This window comes from Heloderma suspectum, chromosome 2 (assembly GCF_057233095.1).
Source record: "Heloderma suspectum isolate Gila_16-S chromosome 2, 16-S_ref, whole genome shotgun sequence".
Taxonomy (NCBI): Eukaryota; Metazoa; Chordata; class Lepidosauria; order Squamata; family Helodermatidae; genus Heloderma; species Heloderma suspectum.
In genome coordinates this window covers 375,268,960-375,290,106 of record NC_139459.1, presented here as the reverse complement: position 1 = coordinate 375,290,106, position 21,147 = coordinate 375,268,960, and the positions used below count along the sequence as shown (strand labels likewise).

Here is a 21,147-nt window from a genome sequence, read left to right as displayed (position 1 = left end):
ACCATCGTGTGTGTGTGTGTGTGTGTGTGTGTGTGTGTATATATATATATATATATGTGTGTGTCTTAAATAATAATACCTTTGGGGTTGTCACATGTCAACGACCCCTGCCCCAAAATGATCTTTTTCAGAGGACAGAATTATTGTGGATCCTGAAGGGGACAGCCCTTTAGCCATGGAGATATATGGGATAATCCAAAGCTAATTTTGGGGTGCAGGGGCATATAAACTTGAGTTCCTTATTAGGTTTACTGAAGGATCTTTCATGCACATAAGGACATGGATGGAAATTACTTCAGCATCAAGGAACCATTTTAGTCTTCTGCAGCAAAACAGCCAAGAGCCTTTTGGCACCTTGAAACTAACAAATTTATTACTGAAGTAGATGAGTCCAGGGACGCTTATGCCCCAAGAAAAAATGTGATTTTTTAAGGTGCCACAAGGCTTTCTGCTGTTTTGGTGGCGCTATCAGTGGAGCCAAGTATGGGTTGTTATTGAACCATGGGTTTTTTGTTGAACTGTGGGTTAGCGTGTTATTCGAACCCAGGACAATTTCGACAGGGTGGCTTGTTAACCATGCAGTGTGGCTCATTTTTCTCAAGCCACCTTGAGAACCCAGGGTTTGCTGTTGGGCTGTTCAGGGTGGTTAACAAGCCACCCTGTGGAAGATGTCCTGAGTTCAGACAACATGCTAATCCACGGTTCAACAAACAACCCACGGTTCAACGACAGCCCACACTCAACCACTGAGTGTGGGTTAGTGTGTCGTGTGAACAGCTCCATATTTGCTAACCCCCTTTGTCCTGTAACTAATACGATGACTGCTAAGAAAGGTCTTGACTCAAATCAGTACCAAGAAGCAGGCACTGGAAGGATTTGGGTGGGTATTTCTCCCTTCATGTCAGCACATTTTGATCCCCCCCCCAGTGAGTTGGGGGTGGGGATAAGACCACTAAGTAGCAAATGATAACCACTGGGTGATCCCAAGCATGTACCTATATCACGGGTAGGGAACATCTGTGGACTACAATGCCCATCATCCTTCAAAATTGGCTGTGCTGACTATGGCTGATGGGAGTCCACCAACACCTTGAAGACCACACTGGGCCTAGCGTCAAAGGTAGGCATGGTCAGACAACTGCCAAGGGCCCACACCAGGCCCACTAAGAGCCCTCTGTTCCTCTTCACCATGGCAACAACTTGTTTACTTGCCTCTTGCTCTGGTACAGACAGTGGCGGTGGTGGTGGTGGTGGTGAACAGCAGCAGCTCAACTAAATGATCAAGGGGATGGAGCAACTCCCCTACAAGGAAATGTTGAACATCTGGGATTGTTTCGCTTGGAGAAAAAGGCGAATCAGGGGAGATGTGATAGAGGTGTACCAAATTATGCAAGGTGTGGAGAAAGTGGACGGGGAGACATTTTCTCCCCTCATTCTCCCTCATAATACTAGAACCCAAAGGGGGTCATCCCACGAAGCTGACTGGTGGACCGATAAAAGCAAGGACTTCTTCACACAGCGCATAGTTAAACTACGGAATTTGCTACCACAAGATGTAGCGATGGCCACCAATTTGGATGTCTTTAAAAGGAGGCTGGACAAATTCCTGGAGGAGGAGGCTATCAATGGCTACTTGTCCTGATGGCTATATGCTACCTCCAGTTTCAGAGGCAGTATGCCTGTGTACACCTGTTGCTGGGGAACATGGGCGAGAGGGTGGTGTTGCACTCCTGTCCTGCTTGTGGGTTTCCCATGGGGAGCTGGCTGGCCGCTGTGCAAACAGAATGCTGGACTAGATGGATCCTTGGTCTGGTCCAGCAGGGCTCTTCTTATATTCTTAAGATGCCACTGCCACTTACTGACTGGCTGTCTGCCTGTCAAGCAAGCAATAATGAGAGAGAGGAGAATCAGAGAATAGTAGGGTGGAAGGGGCCTATAAGCCCCTCAAGTCCAACCCCCTGTTCAATGCAGGTATCCAAATCAAAGCATCCCTGACAGGTGGCTGTCCAGCCTTGTATTGAATGCCTCCAGTGTGGGAGAGCCCACTACCTGCATAGGGAATTGGGTGGTGTAATTGCTCCCTAGGTAATTTCTCCCTAGGAGCAATAGCTGGTGGCAGCAATGGTGGTGAGAAGGTAGACACACTGAGACCAGAGTTCAAATGCCTGCTCAGCCATGAAGCTCACTTTCTCAGCTCAACTTACCTCACAGGGTTGTTGTGAGGACAAAATGGCTGTGTCTGATGAACCATGGACCCCACCTAGAGCTCCTTTGGGGAAAAGATGGGCTATAAACATAAATAAATAGAAATATGCCTGCAAGAGTGTCCTGTTGCCTGTGACAGGCAGAAATTCAGCAGGCAAAGCCTGTAATTGGGTGAAAACCTGTTGAACCTCTGCCTCTTGCTGGCTGACTAAAGGCATCACGAAGCCTCGTGCCACATCTGGAGGCTTGTTGTCCCATGAAGTGAATCTGGAGTGAGAGTAAAACAAACAAAAGCAGTGTAGCCCTGCCTTACCCAACCTGGTGCTTGGACGACAACTCCCAGCATTCCTAACCATTGGCCAAAGTGGCCAGGGCTGCGGGGAGTTCAAGTCCAAAACACCTGGAGGGTACCAAGTTGGGAAAAGCTGGTCCAACCTGATGAAGAGTGCTGGAGAACATGAAAGCTTGCACCCTCTTTTGTGGCATTTTGGTTGGTCTGAATATATGCATTGCACAACCAGAAGAATGTATGCAAATTTAAATGACCCCTTTCTGAACACAACACATAAAAGGCTTGTCAGGGTCAACTTTCAAGAGGATTTATTGAAATAATTACGAACGTAACAAAGATAACAAAATGAATTCGAGGAAACAAGCAAAAGACAAAAGCTTGTGGATCTCACTTGAAAACGCTGGGAACTGAAAATATGACAATAAGGACAATTTAAATTCTCTTTTCTAATATATGGCTACAACAAAGCTGTACGTTTGTGTGTGTGCACATGCGTACACACACATACATGCACAAATATATATTCCTGTATTTTCTACTTGCACATTTTGAGAATCTGTGTTTTTTTTCGCCTTCTTAAAACTTTGACGCTAACAAAAGAATTTTGCAACACAGGAGCAGATAACCAACGTTTAGCGATGTCGAAGAAATCTGCAACAGAATCAAATGAGTTTGAACTTCTATGAATCTGACCTGTCGATTCTGCAGTGGAATGTTTTTTCCCAAGTCACACAGATTCTGTGGACTTGCGGACCAGTTTTTTTACTTTCCGGAATTTTGTGCAAATTTAGCTGTAGAAAACACACACACACACACACACACACACAAAAACGGCCAAAAATGCACATTTTCCCCAAAGGCTAAAGCATGAAAATCTGCCTTTGAGGGGGGGGAGGATTTGCACATTTTGGCAGGGATTTGCACATTTTCGCAAGTGCAAATTTGCACAAATTTGGGAAATTGGGAAAAAAATCCCATTCCATCAATGAGTGGACGACGGAACAATCCGCAGAACACAGACGGAACGGCTTTAACAAAATCTGCACATCCCTACCAACGTTACGGACAAATTCAGGAAATCGCAGGAAATCTGTCCACGCCTGGATGCCAGTTCACACTTGCTTCACCCTTGTTGAGCAAGATTCCAGGAGTCCATATCTGTCTCACTAGTCTCATGATCTAGCATGACAAGGACAGGGTAAAACAAACAGCTGCTGTCCAAGACAGAGCCATTTATACCATTCCCCTTAGGAACCTTGGCTTCTGGGAATCAGCAAACACCTCCAGGATGGGCCCTTCCAGTACCTGAAAGAGCAGCAAAGATGCCATGCAGGGAGGAGGCTTTAGCAGGATGGTACAGGCAAAGTAGAGAGGGGCAGAGATACTGTCCCTCTTGCCTCAACTCTTCAAGCTGCTGCTGAAATCAAGGGGGTGGCGGCGGCTTGAATGAAGTTTGAGCTTCCCCACAGCCTGCATGTTTCTCTGGAGGGAGGTGGACAAAGGAACCCGAGCGCAGCACCGAACAAACTGCCAGGGCCTCTGTCAAGAACCCCTATTTTGTATTTCTGCTCTGTCTGTAAGACTCAGTTTGGCCAGGCTGAAGTTGCACGTAGTGATACAGCCACCTACATATGCGTTATCTCGAGATGTCTCTGCCTCCAAGGTCACGGCGAGACTCAGTTAATTGGACTGAATGATCTCAGATCCCAGAGTCCACCGCAGGGTCAAGCGGGCGGAGTTGAAGGGAGGCGGGAGGCGGTCCACCACTTGGCTAAACAGCAGAAGTTGGGTCAGGAGAACCCTCCCTGAAGGAGGTGTCCAGGAAAAGCCTGTCGGGCACAGCGGGAAACCGTCCATTTAGTAGACATGCAACTGCCTTGCTTTGTTTAGCCAATCAGGCTTAGAGGACAGCTCTTAGCTTTCACAGATTTAAACTTTCACAGTTCAAACTGAATAAAAACTTTGTGGATTGCACAGCGAGTCTCTGTCGCCTCGCTACTCAGTGCGGGGGCTTGGAACTTCATTCTACTAAATGAACGGCTTCCCGCCATGTCCGACAGGCTTTTTTACAGGGCTCCTCCGTCAGGGAGGATTTTCCTGACCCAACTTCTGCTGTTTAGCCAAGTGGTGGACCACCTCCCGCCTCCCTTCAACTCCGCCCGCTTGACCCTGTGGCAGACTCTGGGATCTGGCTATGCTGGTACTCCTCCCGCTCTGACAAAGGCTGAGTTCCCACGCGGGGGTAGCGGGGAGATGCTCTCTGAACCTGGGCCTCCTGTTTGATAAGCTCTTGGGAAGATTCATCCCTCACTCCTGGAGTCTTGGGGAATTTCCTCCCTCACTCTCTGTCTCAACTGCGCTTCTTTTAGCTCTGCCTCTGAATGGGACTCAGAATCCGAAAACAAACCAGGGAGCCTGGGTTCCACCCTGACAAAGATGGGGCTGGGCTGCTGGGTCATAACTTTGCTTATGGGGTTGCAGAAGAGCCAGCACACAGGCAGCATCCTGCAAAGGACTGCTAGTGTCCTCCATAACCTCCTCACAGAGTGCAGCTCTAGGGATCATGTATTTGCGCCCGCAGTGCACAACCTGCGCAGCGCAAGCACGTGCCCCCCGCTACAAAGCCAGCCACCAAACACCGTGCGACGCTACTTTTGTGCGCAGGCAGGGGCTGCAGGCAGCTCACGGGGGCTTCCTGTCAACAGGTACAGCTTGGCTGGAGGTGCTTCGGCTTTGCATCCTCCAGCTGAAGCTGCAGAGGTTCAAAATTGAAGAGGATAAAAACAAAGAGTTCCTCTGAAGTCACAAGGGGTCACAGGTATTTCCTCCCCATATTTCCTATTAGTCAAAAATAATATTTGCAAAAAATATAGTTCCCTCCTCGAGCTCAGCGTACTGTTGTGCAGAGCAACGCAGACCAGGGGGAACTGGATTCAATTCCCTGCTGAGTCACAAAACTCCGTTCGTCACCCAACCACCAACTCTCAGTCTAACTTCTTTGGGGGATAAAATGGGGCCGGAGGGGGACTTTCTACACCAAACTGAGCCCCCTTGAAGGAAGGGTCAGATAAAAACCGTATCATTCTATCAGGATCCTCCTTTTATGTGTTAAAAAAAACGTACTGTGTTCTGCAATCTCTCTAAAATCTGATCATTTGTATAATTTCTCACCGGGTGTGGATTCCTAGATGGGAAGTAAGGCTCGACCACTGGCTGAAGCTCTCTCCACACTCTGAGCACTGGTATGGTTTGCCCACTGTGTGGATTGTTTGATGAGCATTGAGAGATCCACTTTGACTGAAGCTCTTTCCACACTCCAAACATTTAAACGCTTTCTCCCCTGTGTGGATCCTCCAATGGGATTGAAGTCTGATTCTGTGACTGAAGCTCTTTCCACACTCTAGACATTTAAACGGCTTTTCCCCTGTGTGGATTCTCTGATGGGAAGTAAGGTTAGTACTCTGATTGAAGGTCTTTCCACACTCCAAGCATTTAAATGGCTTTTCCCCTGTGTGGATTCTCCAGTGGGATTGAAGTCTGATTCTGTGACTGAAGCTCTTTCCACACTCCAAACATGTAAATGGCTTTTCCCCTGTGTGGATTCTCTGATGGGAAGTAAGGTTGGAATTCTGACTGAAGGTCTTTCCACACTCCAAGCATTTAAATGGCTTTTCCCCTGTATGGATTCTCTGATGGGATTTAAGAGTTGTTCTGTGACTGAAGCTCTTTCCACACTCCACACATTTAAATGGTTTTTCCCCTGTGTGGATTCTCTGATGGGTATTAAGGCTTGTTGTACAACTGAAGGTCTTTCCACATTTCAAACATTTAAATGGATTTTCTGCTGTGTGTATTCTCTGATGGGAATTAAGGCTTATTCTATGACTGAAGGTTTTTCCACACTCCAAACATTTATATGGTTTCTCCCCTGTATGAATTCTTTGATGCGACATAACGTGTGACCTCCGACTGAAACTCTTTCCACATTCCAAGCATTTAAAGGGTTTCTCCCCTCTGTGGATTCTTTGATGGGAAGTAAGAGATCCTCTTTTGGTGAAGCTCTTTCCACATTCCAAGCATTTAAACGGCTTCTCCCCTGTGTGAATTCTTTGATGGGAATTAAGATTTGTTTTCTGACCGAAGCTCGTTCCACAATCCAAGCATTTAAATGGCTTCTCCCCTTTGTGGATTCTGAGATGTGTTTTAAGGGTCGATTTATCATAGAACCTCTTCTTACAGTCTGAGCATTCAAATAGTTTCTCGCCAGTGTGAATGCATCGATGGGAAGCAAGGTTTGTGCTCCAGCTAAAGCCCTTGCCACACTCCAAGCACTGATATGGCTTCTCCCCTGTATGGATATTCAAATGAATATTTAGATTTGATTTAAAATTAAAGCTTTTCCCACACACAGAGCATGTACTCCTTTCCTTGCTTTCACCTATTTTTTCTTGGATTTTATGGATATCACCATTAGGAGAAGCAAAGGATTCACTCCTCCTCTTTTCTTTTGTTTCATCTTTCCTTCTTTGCCATTTCCCCTCTTTACCTTTGACTCTTTCCACAGATCCTCCATCTGGTTCTTTCTCATTCTTGCTCTCTCGCACATAAGAACTGGCTGAAATAAGAGAACACTCTGGTTAGAAGCTGAGGGAGAAATGGGGTCGGTTCCCAATGGAGGGAACAAAACCAATTCATGATGAAGGAACAGAGAAGACCGACAAAGAAGACATTCATGGTGACAAAACAGAGAAGACCTCCTGCCCACACTGAGGAGAACCCATGATCCTGCTGCTGAACTAGAAGAGGAGTAAGTAGTGGGCCAAAATACAAAAAGAAAAGAATGCTAAATATTCTTTTTCTAATATTGGCAAATTGGTTTTATCATCTAACAGAAAAAATACAAACCTTGTATCTAGCCATGTCTCCTCCCACGTGTACCTGCTCGGACCCTTCAGAGGAACTCTTCCAGGTGCCCCCGCCAAAGGAAGCTGGGCGGGTGGCTACAAAAGAGAGGGCCTTCTCAGTGGTGGCACCCCACTTATGGAATAAACTCCCTCGCCTGGCACCTATGTCATTATCTTTTTGGCACCAGGCAAAGACCTTTCTTTTCTCCCAGGCATTTTAGAGACCTAGTTCTAGGTTAATGTGGCTGTTTTATCGATTCCTGTGCTGTTTATTGTTTTGCATTATATTTTATTTTAGGACACAGTCCTATAGATTGTGCCCTCAATTAGCAAAGCCCCCAAACTCTGAGATTTCCAATCATCCAGTGCAGGGTGGGAGAAGCAGCAGAGGCAATCTTTGCCTCCCCATCCTCCTGCCCTGCATATTTCACTAGACGGGTTTTTTAGCCTACCTAGCAAGGGTGCTTCGGGGTGGGGGACAGAAGGAGGCTGGAAGATGCTCGGGATAGCTTGTATCCTGACCTCTCCAGTCTCCTCCCCTCCCTGCCCACCAGAACACCCATTTTCCCCCTCTCCAAGGTAGATTTTCCAACCCCGAAAAGTAGCTGCGTGTTTCTTTCCATGTCGGCTGCAGATGGGGGTCAGATCTCCAACTCCCCCTTTTGAGGTTGGAGCTCTGTCTCCGACCTCAGAAGGCAGAATCCCTGCTATCCCACGGCTCTTCAGACAATGTCAAGGGGCCATCGGATTGCTCCTTTGTTCTTTTAAATATTTATATTGTATTTTATATTTTTAACCGTTATATGGCATTTTAGTTTTTTAACTGTTTGTAATCCGCCCAGAGAATCATAGAATCATAGAATAGTAGGGTTGGAAGGGGCCTACAAGGCCATCGAGTCCAACCCCCTGCTCAATGCAGGAATCCAAGTCAGAGCATCCCTGACAAATGGCTGTCCAGCCTCGTCTTAAAGGCCTCCAGTGTGGGAGAGCCCACCACCTCCCCAGGTAATTGGTTCCATTGCCGTATTGCTCTGACACTCAGGAAGTTTTTCCTGATGTTCAGCCGGAATCTGGCTTCCTGTAACTTGAGCCCATTATTCCGTGTCCTGCACTCTGGGATGATCAAGAAGAGATCCTGGCCTTCTTCTCTGTGACAACCTTTCAAGTACTTGAAGAGTGCTATCATATCTCCCCTCAGTCTTCTCTTCTCAAGGCTAAACATGCCCAGTTCTTTCAGTCTCTCTTCATAGGGCTTTGTTTCCAGTCCCCTGATCATCTTTGTTGCCCTCCTTTGAACCCTCTCCAGCTTGTCTGCATCCTTCTTAAAGTGTGGTGCCCAGAACTGGACACAGTACTCCAGATGAGGCCTAACCAGTGCTGAGTAGAGGGGAACTAGTACTTCCCGGGATTTGGAAGCGATGCTTCTATTAATGCAGCCCAAAATAGCATTTGCCTTTTTTGCAGCCACATCACATTGTTGGCTCATATTCAGCTTGTGATCGACGACAATTCCAAGATCCTTCTCGCTCGTAGTGTGGTTGAGCCACGTATCCCCCATCTTGTAACTGTGCATTTGGTTTCTTTTTCCTAGGTGCAGAACTTGGCATTTGTCCCTATTAAATGCCATTCTGTTGTTTTCTGCCCAGCACTCCAGTCTATCCAGATCACTTTGAATTTTGTTTCTGTCTTCCAAAGTATTAGCTATCCCTCCCAATTTTGTGTCATCTGCAAATTTGATCAGCATTCCCTGCACCTCCTCCTCCAAGTCATTAATAAAAATGTTGAAGAGCACTGGGCCCAGGACTGAGCCCTGCGGTACCCCACTCGTTACCTCTCCCCAGCTTGAGAAGGTCCCATTGATAAGCACTCTTTGAGTCCGATTCTGTAGCCAACTGTGGATCCACATGATCGTTGTTTCATCTAGCCCACTTCGAGCTAGTTTGCTCATCAGGATATCATGGGGCACTTTGTCGAAAGCTTTGCTGAAGTCGAGGTATATGATGTCTACAGCATTCCCACGGTCTACAAGGGAGGTGACTTGATCAAAAAATGAGATCAGATTTGTCTGGCAGGACTTGTTTTTGACAAATCCATGTTGGCTTCGAGTAATCACGGCATTGATGTCAAGGTGCTTCCAGATGGATTGCTTTATGATCTGCTCCAGAATTTTCCCAGGGATTGATGTCAGACTGACTGGTCTGTAGTTCCCAGGTTCCTCCTTTTTACCCTTTTTGAAGATAGGGACAACGTTAGCCCTCCTCCAGTCATCTGGCACTTCCCCGGTCCTCCATGATTTCTCAAAGAGAATAGACAGCGGTTCTGAGAGTTCTTCTGCCAGTTCCTTTATTACTCTAGGATGCAGAGAAGATGACTTACAGGGCAGATTAGAAATGTAATAAATAAATAAATATAAAATAAAATAAAAGCTTACCCAAAGATGCCACATTTGCAAAATTCTCCATCATGACTTGCTCGTGGAGAGCCTTTTGGCCTGGATCCAGCAGCACCCACTCCTCCTTGGTGAAATACACAGCAATTTCCCCAAAGGTCACTGGACCCTGAAAGAAGGAGAAAAGACCATGAATCCTCCTAGAATGGGTGACATAAATCAGGTTTCTTCTTCTCTGACTAAGCACAATCCAGAAGAAAATTTAGGTGAGGTGGCTGCCTGTGGGGAATTCTGCAGGATTTAATCCTTCATTGACAGGACTCACAGCCTTCCTAGTGGGCAGCTTTGGCAGAGGCAAAGAGAGAGATGTTTTCAGGGCCAGGAAGATGTGCAAGGGAGAGAGGCCTCATAGATTCCCCCCCCCCCTACACACACACACACACACACACACACACCCCATTACCTGATCTGGATGCCCAGGAACTGTTTCCCCTCTACCACAAAGCAGTAATGACCGATTACATATTGCTAGCATCATTCCATCACCTGTGTAGGAGATAAAGGTGGTGGGCAGATGTTTTGTCTTTTATAGACATCTTATGTTTCAGCTGTTTGGGGGGGAAACTATCCCCACATTGGTTCCCTCAAAATGCTGCTTGGGTGTGTAAAATCCTAAACTGTTGAAACCCAAACCATATTTTTTTTAAGCTGGAGACAAGTGTCTCCCTCACAAAAGGTTCAAGAACATAAAAGCAGCCCATAGGGTTTCAGGAATACTCAAAAGGGGAAGGAGAAACACTGGATTCCCAGTAATCCTTACCCAGTGAGGTGGCACCTCCATCACCCTCCTGTGTGATCCCTCTGAACAATGGCCTCTGTCTGGAGTCTGATGAGTCCTTCATTGCCTCAAGCACTCCTATTGCACTTGCATGTCCAGTTGTGGGTTTCCCGTGGTCAGCTGGTTGGCCACTGTGTAAACGGAATGCTGGACTAGATAGACTGGAGCACTGGGCAGAAAACAACAGCATGAAATTTAATAGGGATAAATGCCAAGTTCTGCACCTAGGAAAAAGAAACCAAACGCAGAATTACAAGATGGGGGATACGTGGCTCAACAACACTACAAGCGAGAAGGATCTTGGAATTGTTGTTTATCACAAGCTGAATACGAGCCAACAATGTGATGTGGCTGCAAAAAAGGCAAATGCTCTTTTGGGCTGCATTAATAGAAGCATATGAACTTGAGCACACTCCAGCAGCGAGCAGAGGACAGGAAGACCTGGCGTGCTATGTTCCATGGGGTCACGAAGCGTCAGACACGACTTAACGACTGAACAGCAATAGAAGCATAGCTTCCAAATCCCGGGAAGTACTAGTTCCCCTCTACTCAGCACTGGTTAGGCCTCATCTGGAGTACTGGGTCCAGTTCTGAGCACTGCACTTTAAGAAGGATGCAGACAAACTGGAGAGGGTCCAGAGGAGGGCAACGAAGATGATCAGGGGACTGGAAACAAAGCCCTATGAAGAGAGACGGAAAGAACTGGGCATGTTTAGCCTTGAGAAGAGAAGACTGAGGGGAGATATGATAGCGCTCTTCAAGTCATTGAAAGGTTGTCACAGACAGGAAGGCCAGGATCTCTTCTCCATCATCCCAGAGTGCAGGACACGGAATAATGGGCTCGAGTTACAGGAAGCCAGATTCCTGCTGAACATCAAGAAAAACTTCCGACTGTCAGGGCACTACGACAATGGAACCAGTGACCTAGGGAGGTGGTGGGCTCTCCCACACTGGTGGCGTTCAAGACGAGGCTGGACAGCCATCTGTCAGGGATGCTCTGACTGGGATTCCTGCATTGAGCAAGGGGTTGGACTCGACGGTCTTGTAGGCCCCTTCCAACCCTACTATTCTACGATTCTATGACCCTTGGTCTGATCCAGCAGGGTTCTTCTGATGTTCTTATGAATGCTCTTGCAACTGGGTGAGGAAGACGTACAGGGAAGGATTAGTAAGTAGCAGCACAAGAAAACATGGGGCAAGCCCCCACAGATGATTTCGTGAAAATGCTGGGCAGCTACTCAGCCTCCTGGAACAACCAAGATGGAATGCTGTCACCAGCTTCTTGTCTTCTGCCTGGCTCAGGAGGCCAGGGCCACCGCCTGGGTACTGACACAAGGGCCTCTTCCTGCTTCACGGTCTCAAGCAACGGCCCTATGAGGGAAGTTTACCACAGCTGGGATGGTTTAGCTTGCCGAAAAAGTGAGTGAAGGAAGACACGATAGAGGTGTACAAAATGATGCATGGTGTGAAGCATGTGGCTAGGGAGACATTCTTCTCCCTCTCTCATAATCCCAGAACCCAAAGGGGTCATCCCCTGAAGCTGATTGGTGAGAGATTCAGGACCGATAAAAGGAAGGACTTCTTCACACAGCACAGAGTCAAACAATGGAATTCACTTTCACAGGACGTAGTGATGGCCCCCAATTTGGATGGATGTAAAAGGGGATTAGACAAATTCCTGGAGGAGAAGGCCATCAATGGCTACTAGTCCTCACAGCCATATGCCACCTCCAGTAGCAGAGGCAGTGTGCCTATGTGCACCAGTTGCTGGGGAACATGGGCATGAGGGTGCTGTTGCAGTCATGTCCTGCTTGTAGGTTCCTGGTCGACAGCTGGCTGGCCACTGTGTGGACAGAATGCTGGACTAGATGGACCCTTGGTCTCATCCAGCAGGGCTCTTCTTATGTTCTTATGTCACATTTTTATACCACCCATACCACTCTCAGTATACAATACAATCATAAAACGTAATATAAAATTGTAAGTTTAAAACGGAGGAAAGCCGAAAAGTATCTTGCATTGCTTGTTGCTGGTTTTGGCTATAACCTGTACTTGGTTGCCTAATAAAATGAAACAATAAAAGCCAGTAGCGGTGCAAAGATCTAAAAATACACTAACACCATTTTAAAAACTAAAACGCCTGGGCAAATAAAAAGGCCGTCACCTGGCACTGAAAAAACCGCAATGGAGGTGCCAATAAGTTAAAAACACAACAATAAACAGAATAAACAGCACCAGGCAATTAAAAAAAACAACCCTTCAGCTTACATGTGGATGGGCCTGCTTGAACACAAACGTTTTTGCCTGGAGTCAGAAAGACAGCACAGATGGAGCCAACCTCACCTCCCTCAGCACAGAGTTCCAGAGCCTGGGAGCTGCTACCAAGAAGGCCCTGTCTTGCATCCACAGTTCCACACCAAACCTGCCTCTGATGGCGGTGGGGCCAAGAGAAGGGCCTTCTTCAAAGGTCTGTAAACCTGCAGATTAACTGGTTCGATTACACAACTAAACTCTGCAGATCTTTATTTACCTGTGTTGAGGGTGAATCTCCTGGCTTTGCCGACAGGGGGTTAAGAATGAAGTTCCAGGCTGTGAGTGAGGTGAATGAATTCCACATGTACAACTGCTCAGGACACTCCCTCCATAGAAGGGAGGGGGGAATAAGGGTTCACTTTTCTCAGCCCCCAGTCCCCTGATGTGCGAGTGCCTTCTCTCTCCTGTACGCATGCCCTACAATTACAATTTGAATCCAATTTAGAACTATCTCAGTTCGACAGGCCTCAATTTGAAGGATTTTAAATCCAGTGCAAAACTATCTCCACTCGAAGCTGTAAGGACCTCCTTCTTTTGCAGCAATGTGGAAAGAAGCTTGATGATGTAAGGATTTGTGGAGCAACTCCAGGTGCGTGAGCTGACTTCCCTATGGGGTAAAGTGGGTGGGGTGTCCTCCTTTCTCTTTTCAGCCCTCCAAATCAGAATCCAGGGCTGCCTCCAGGTTTTTGAGGGCCCTTGGGCAAGACACCCTCAATGGGGCCCCTCCCTCGGGGAGTCTACCTGCTCACCGCCATCCTCCTCCTCCTTCTCATCATTGCTACCATTTGCTTGCTTGACAGGCAGAGAACCAGGGAGCAAGTTGGTCATGCATCTCCTCCTCCTCCTTCTCACCATCACTGTTATCTGGGCCAGAGCAAGTGAAGAAGCAGGTTGCAATGGGCAGGAGGAGGAGCAACTCCAGGGGGCAGATGCCCAACCATTAGGGTTGCCTGGTCCGGAACAGGACCTTCTAGGCCTTGAGATTTCAGGGCTCAAACCTGAGACCTAGGATGGCCTCTGGGGACGGGCCCTAGTGGTGTCATTAAGCATGATACATTAAGAATCAACCACAGCCACTCGGAGCATGTAATTCAAATAAAAAACATAAAGTCCTAACAAATGAGAAACTATTTCTCCGCTTGGAAATTAAGATAGAAATCTTAGCTAAAAGGGAGTATTCTCAGGTCCACCTGAAGTGAGGGGATCATTCCTTTTCACCTGTTTACAAAGCCTGGGTAGGGAACATTTAGACAAGCCGATGTGCTCCTGGCAGGAAGGTCACTGTAGGGCTTCAGGGGAAAAAAACTGGGAAGGGGGGAGCCTCGTGTTGTGGAGATGGTAGATGGGAACACTCAAGAGTAAGGCTTTCTCCACACAGAGCTTTTATTCTGCGATTGAGATTGCTCCTTCACGGAAGTTTGTGGGCCCTTTAGATGACATAGATCGCAGATAATGAGCTATCAAATTACCTCGTTGTATTCTCTGCTGGAGTTCCCTCCCTGAAAAGAGGAAAAGCGGCCAAAAGAGGAGCAAGATCAATGAAAGATAATGGAAGACTCGGATACGGGGAGAAGGAGGGGGAAAAGGAAGCGAGTGAAAAAGGGAGTCGTCGTGATACTGCATTTAAAACAGAAGCAGAAAATCCCCATTTTAAATGCAGGATTTTAGGCTGGTGTAGAAATGCCCTAAAGATTGATTGGCAAAGATGCAATTCTAAACGCGGCGGCTCGCCTGATTAAAGGCAGCCACCGGCAAGATCACATCACTCCAGTGCTGAAGGAGTTGCACTGGTTACCAGTCGTTTTCCAGGCCAAATTCAAGGTGTTGGTTTTGACCTTTAAAACCCTATATGGTTCCGGCCCAGCCTATCTTAAGGAGCGCCTCCAGCAGCACCAGACAGGCCGCTTAACAAGATCAGCCTCGGATGGCCTTCTCTCTGTCCCATCAGCCAGGACAGCTAGACTGGTGGGGACGAGGGAGAGGGCCTTTTCTGTGGTGGCCCCCACTCTGTGGAACTCCCTCCCTAGGGAACTCCATCATGCCCCCTCTTTAATGAGCTTCCGTCGTGCATTAAAAACGTGGTTGTTCAGGCAGGCATTTGGGGTGGGTTAGGGTATTTTAGAAAATGTTTTTATGGTAGAATTTTATTGTTTTAAACTGTTTTATTGTATGTTGTACATCGCCCAGAGTGGCTGGGTGACTAGCCAGATGGGCGATTAATAATAAATAAATAATAAAATAATAAATAAACACACTCCGGACTAAACCCTACAGAACTCAACCGGACTTACTTCTGAGTAGATATGGTTAGGATTCTGCTGTTGTTGGTAAGGCTTGACTAGTGGGCATCCCTCTCAAACTTATCCATGGTACACTGAAACTTCTTGTGTTAATCATTCTCCGTTTATGTATTTATTTATTTCTATACCACCCAATCCCCTTCATGGATCACTGCCTTGTTGTGGCGAAGGGGCTTGCGTAACTCAGTGAAGCCATAAGCTATGCCGTGCAGGGCCACCCAAGACGGACAGGTCATGGCAGAGAGTTCTGACAAAATGTGGTCCACTGCAGAAGGAAATGGCAACCCACTCCAGTATTCTTGCCAAGAAAACCCCATGGAACGTATCACAAGGCTAAAAGAGATGACGCCAGAAGATGAGCCCCTCAGGTCGGAAGGTGTCCAATATGCTACTGGGGAAGAGCAGAGGGTATTTCCAAGTAGCGCCAGAAAGAGTGAAGCGGCTGGGCCAAACCCGAAAGGACATTCAGCTGTGGATGTGTCTGGTGGTGAAAAGAAAATCCGATGCTGTAAAGAACAATATTGTTTAGGAACCTGGAATGTCAGATCAATGAAGCAAGGTAAGCTGGAGGCGGTCAAACATGAGATGGCAAGATTGAACATCGACATCTTGGGAATCAGCGAAATAAAATGGACAGGCATGGGCGAATTTAATTCAGGTGACCATCATATCTACTATTGTGGGCAAGAATCCCTTAGAAGAAATGGAGTAGCACTCATAGTCAACAAAAGGGTGGGAAAAGCAGTACTGGGGTACAATCTTAAAAATGATAGAATGATCTCAGTACGAATCCAAGGCAAACCATTCAACATCACAGTAATTCAAGTCTATGCCCCAACCACTGAGGCCGAAGAAGCTGAGGTTGATTGGTTCTATGAAGACCTACAACACCTTCTAGAACTAACACCCAAAAAAGATGTCCTCTTCATCATAGGGGATTGGAATGCTAAAGTAGGAAGTCAAGAAATCACCGGGATAACAGGCAGGCATGGCCTTGGTGTACAAAATGAAGCAGGACAAAAGCTAATAGAGTTTTGCCAAGAGAACATGCTGATCATAGCAAACACTCTTTTCCAACAGCACAAGAGGCGACTCTACACATGGACGTCACCAGATGGTCAATATCGAAATCAGATTGATTATGTCCTTTGCAGCCAAAGATGGAGAAGCTCCATACAGTCAGTAAAAACAAGACCTGGAGCTGACTGTGGCTCAGATCATGAGCTGCTTCTTGCAAAATTTCGACTTAAATTGAAGAACGTCGGGAAAACCACTAAACCGTTCAGGTATGACCTAAATCATATCCCTGATGAATATACAGTGGAGGTGAGGAATAGATTTCAGGGATTAGACCTGATAGACAGAGTGCCTGAGGAACTATGGACGGAGGTCCGTAACATTGTTCAGGAGGCAGCAACGAAATCCATCCCAAAGAAAAAGAAATGCAAGAAAGCAAAGTGGCTGTCTGATGAGGCTTTACAAGTAGCTGAGGAAAGAAGGGAAGCGAAAAGCAAGGGAGAAAGGGGAAGATATACCCAACTGAATGCAGAGTTCCAGAGAATAGCAAGGAGAGACAAGAAGGCCTTCTTAAATGAACAATGCAAAGAAATCGAGGAAAACAACAGAATGGGAAAGACTAGAGATCTCTTCAAGAAAATCAGAGATCTCAAGGGAACGTTTTGTGCAAAGACGGGCATGATAAAGGACAAAGAAGGCAGGGACCTAACAGAAGCAGATGAGATTAAGAAGAGGTGGCAAGAATACACAGAAGAACTATACAGGAAAGATCTGAATGTCCCTGATAGCCATGATAGTGCGGTCACTGAACTTGAGCCGGACATCCTAGAGAGTGAAGTCAAGTGGGCCTTAGGAAGCATTAGTAACAACAAAGCTAGCGGAGATGACAGTATTCCAGCCGAGCTATTTAAAATCCTCAAAGATGATGCTGTTAAAGTGCTGCATTCAATATGCCAACAAATCTGGAACACTCAACAGTGGCCACAAGACTGGAAAAGGTCAGTTTACATTCCAATTCCAAAGAAGGGCAACGCCAAAGAGTGTTCAAACTACCGCACAATTGCGCTCATTTCACATGCCAGCAAGGTGATGCTCAAAATCCTACAAGCTAGGCTTCAGCAGTATGCGAACCGAGAACTACCGGAAGTACAAGCTGGGTTTAGAAGAGGCAGAGGAACTAGAGATCAAATCGCCAACATTCGCTGCATCATGGAGAAAGCAAGAGAATTCCAGAAAAACGTCTATTTCTGCTTCATTGACTACGCTAAAGCCTTTGATTGTGTGGATCACAACAAACTGTGGCAAATTCTGAAAGTGATGGGAGTACCAGACCACCTTACCTGTCTCCTGAGAAACCTGTACGAGGGTCAAGAAGCAACAGTAAGAACCAGACATGGAACAACCGATTGGTTCAAAATTGGGAAAGGAGTACGACAAGGCTGCATATTGTCACCCTGCTTATTTAACTTATATGCAGAGTACATCATGAGAAATGCCGGGTTGGATGAATCAGAGGTCGGAATTAAGATTGCTGGAAGAATTATCAACAACCTCCGATATGCAGATGATACCACCCTAATGGCAGAAAACGAAGAGGATCTAAAGAGCCTCTTGTTGAGGGTGAAAGAGGAGAGTGCAAAAGCTGGTTTGAAACTCAACATTAAAAAAAACGAAGATCATGGCATCTGGCCCCATCACTTCCTGGCATATAGAAGGGGAAGAAATGGAAGCAGTGACAGATTTTACTTTCTTGGGCTCCAAGATCACCGCAGACGGTGACTGTAGCCATGAAATTAAAAGACGCTTGCTCCTTGGGAGGAAAGCTATGGCCAACCTAGACAGCATAGTAAGAAGCAGAGACATCACCTTGCCGTCAAAGGTCCGTCTAATCAAAGCTATGGTTTTCCCAGTAGTAATGTATGGCTGTGAGAGCTGGACTATAAGGAAGGCTGAGTGCCGAAGAATTGATGCTTTCGAACTGTGGTGCTGGAGAAGACTCTTACGAGTCCCCTGGACTGCAAGGAGGTCAAATCAGTCCATCCTAAAGGAAATCAACCCTGAGTGCTCATTGGAAGGACAGATAATGAAGCTGAAGCTCCAATATTTTGGCCACCTAATGCGAAGAGAAAACTCCCTGGAAAAGACCTTGATGCTGGGAAAGACTGAAGGCCAAAGGAGAAGGGGACGGCAGAGGATGAGATGGCTAGATAGCATCACGGATGCAATGAATATGAACTTGAGCACGCTCCGGGAGAGAGCGCAGGACAGGAAGGCCTGGCGTGCTATGGTCCATGGGGTCACGAAGAGTCGGACACGACTGAACGACTGAACAAAACAAAACAAACATACCACCCAATAGCCGAAGCTCTCTGGGCAGTTCACAAAAACTGTTCATAGAAAACCAACTATTCAGAGAAATCCAACCTAACCCTTATACCTTTCTAGGTGAACATAGGGATACTTTTGTGAACTTGCAACTGCCCAATCCCCACTCAAGCACCATTGCCTGCGTGACATCTCCTCCCCATCCCGGCTCTTACGTAGCTAAAATATTGATAAGTGTCCTGCGCTGACTTCTGGAGCAGCCAAGTGTGCAAACTGGCCATTATAAAAACAAACAAACTTCATGCCCAATCCTATGCATGTTTAGACAGAATAAAAGCCCTATAACTCCCAGCATTCCCCAGGCAACCAGGTGGCTGATTGGGGAATGCTGGGAGCTGTAGGGCTTTTCTCTCTCTCTCTAAACATGCATAGGATTACACCTTTAAAAATATTTACCGCCCCATCTTATCCCTGTATTAGGGCACAATCCTATGCATATTTAGACAGAAAAGAGTCCTACAACTCCCAGCATGGCTGGCTGGAGCATGCTGGGAGTTGTAGGCTTTTTTTTTTCTTCTTTTTTTGGTCTCAACATGAATAGGATTGCAACCTTAATCAGTCCTACTGTGTCCAATGGGGCTTACTCCCATGTAAAGGTGTTCAGAATTGTAATTTGGGTCTCACAATGGAGCTGGGCTGGGTGGGCGCTCCATACAGTCAGAGCGGTAGCAGCAACAGGATAGGATCTAATGGGATCTAATTTAGCAACTTGTGATTTTAGTGCTCAATGCAACTCAGTGCTATGCTTGTTTACTCAGAAGTAAGTCCCCTTGAGTTCAGTGGGTTTACTCCCATGTAAGTGTGCATAGGACTGCAGTCTTCATCTTACTTCTCATCCCTGGTATGTGTAAAGTAATAATGCAGAACCGTCTGTCTCCAGCAGGGCCAACCACATGCCTGGTTATTTCCTCCCCATTGTTTATTTATTGTTCATTTATTATTTAATTCATATTCTATCTTTCCGCCAAAAAATGTGCTCAACACAGCTGATAATTACAGATTAAAAACAAAATATTAATTAAAAGAGAACATAAAAACAAATGCATTACAAACAATAAAACGTCTTTGAGTGCCGGACAACATTCCTATTTCTCAGCTTCTGTCAACGCAGGGCCTAACTAAACATCACATGCAAAAAGGTATGATGAAAAACCCTTTTTTATTATGTCATCTAGTTTTTACAAGCTTGCAAAGGGCAACAGTATCCATCAAAAGAAGACAATTGCCTTGTATTATTCTGCATTTTCAAGGAGCTAGCAAACAACGGGATTGAAGTTGCAGTCTTATACATACTTACCTGGGAGTAAGTCCCATTGACTCATTGGAGCTTACTTCTGAATAGATATGTAAAGCACAGCTTATAAGTCAGGCAAAAAAAACACAACTCTACCACTTCATTCTGCCCAATAGCTCCACACCGTAGGGAGTTTAAAAAATTATTATTATTACTATTATTACTATTTGAGGCGGTGCTGTGCTGCCCGTGCAAAAAGGGCTGTAGCTCACACTCTGCAGCCCGCCCCAGTCCTTCTCCCCAAAATGATCTTGCCCACAGATCTGAGAAATTCAGCCTCCTTCCCTCTTCTTATTTTGCCTCCCCTTCTTCTCCTCCTCCTCCTGCCCCTGAGCAGGCTGGGATCGTCCCTCCTCGCTGGGGGGCCCTTCTTCCCCACATACTCCTCATTCCCCCTGATTCCCTGCCCCGAAATGCAACTTGAACTCCCCAGATCCCCAGCTGGGGATGGCTTTAAAAGGGGGTTAGGCAAATTCCTGGAGGAGAAGGCTATCAATGGCTACTAGTCCTGATGCTTCTATGCGCCCTGCAGTCTCAGAGGCAGTACGCCTGTGTACGCCAGTTGCTGGGGAACATGGGCAGGAGGGTGCTCTTGCACTCCTATCCAGCTTGTGGGTTTCCTGTGGGCAGCTGGCTGGCTGCTGTGTGAACGGAATTCCGGACTAGATGGGCCCTTGGCCTGATCCAGCACAGCTCCTGTTATGACCGTTGTTCATAGCACATAGTTAAACTATGGCATTCGCTACCACAGGATGTAGCGATGGCCACCTATTTGGAAGTCTTGCAAAGGGGGCTGGACAAATTCCGGGAGGAGAAGGCTACCAATGGCTACTAGTCCTCAAGGCCATATGCCACCCCCAGTATCAGAGGCAGTATGCCTCTGTGCACCAGTTGCTGGGGAACATGGGCGGGAGGGTGCTGATGCACTCCTGTCCTGCTTGTGGGTTCCCAGTCAACAGCTGGTGGGCCACTGGGTGACCAGAACGTGGGACTAGATGGACCCTTGGTCTGATCCAGCAGGGCAGTTCTTATGTTCTTAGGGTGGGGGGAGATAGAGGCCACTTCAGCACAGCGTGGCCACAATGAAGCGCTTCCACGCCGACTCTCTCCGCAGATTCACGCACCTGGATGCATCGGTCCTTTGCTTCCGCAGATGCTCTCAGCGTCTCCTCCTCCTCCTGCGCTCAATCGCTCCCGCGCCGCCACCTCG

The 21,147-nt window shown here is 46.8% G+C and overlaps 1 protein-coding gene across 2 annotated transcripts; it reads right to left on the bottom strand.

The window, feature by feature from the left end:
* Window positions 1-2,788: 2,788 nt before the first annotated feature.
* LOC146356220 (uncharacterized) lies at window positions 2,789-21,141 on the bottom strand. Of its 2 annotated transcripts, XM_084831599.1 has the most exons (7): window positions 21,062-21,141; window positions 10,611-10,797; window positions 10,254-10,336; window positions 9,833-9,959; window positions 7,044-7,112; window positions 5,669-6,845; window positions 2,789-3,148 (listed from the first exon to the last, which is right to left on the bottom strand). In XM_084831599.1, exons 2-7 carry the CDS (start codon window positions 10,690-10,692, stop codon window positions 3,130-3,132), a joined length of 1,557 nt encoding a protein of 518 aa, XP_084687725.1. In that variant the 5' UTR covers window positions 10,693-10,797; window positions 21,062-21,141; the 3' UTR covers window positions 2,789-3,129. The 2 variants fall into 2 exon arrangements, with proteins under 2 accessions (XP_084687725.1, XP_084687724.1); XM_084831598.1 differs by lacking the exon at window positions 2,789-3,148 and having other exon boundaries at window positions 4,685-7,112; window positions 10,611-10,852; window positions 21,062-21,124.
* Between the last annotated feature and the right edge of the window lie 6 nt (window positions 21,142-21,147).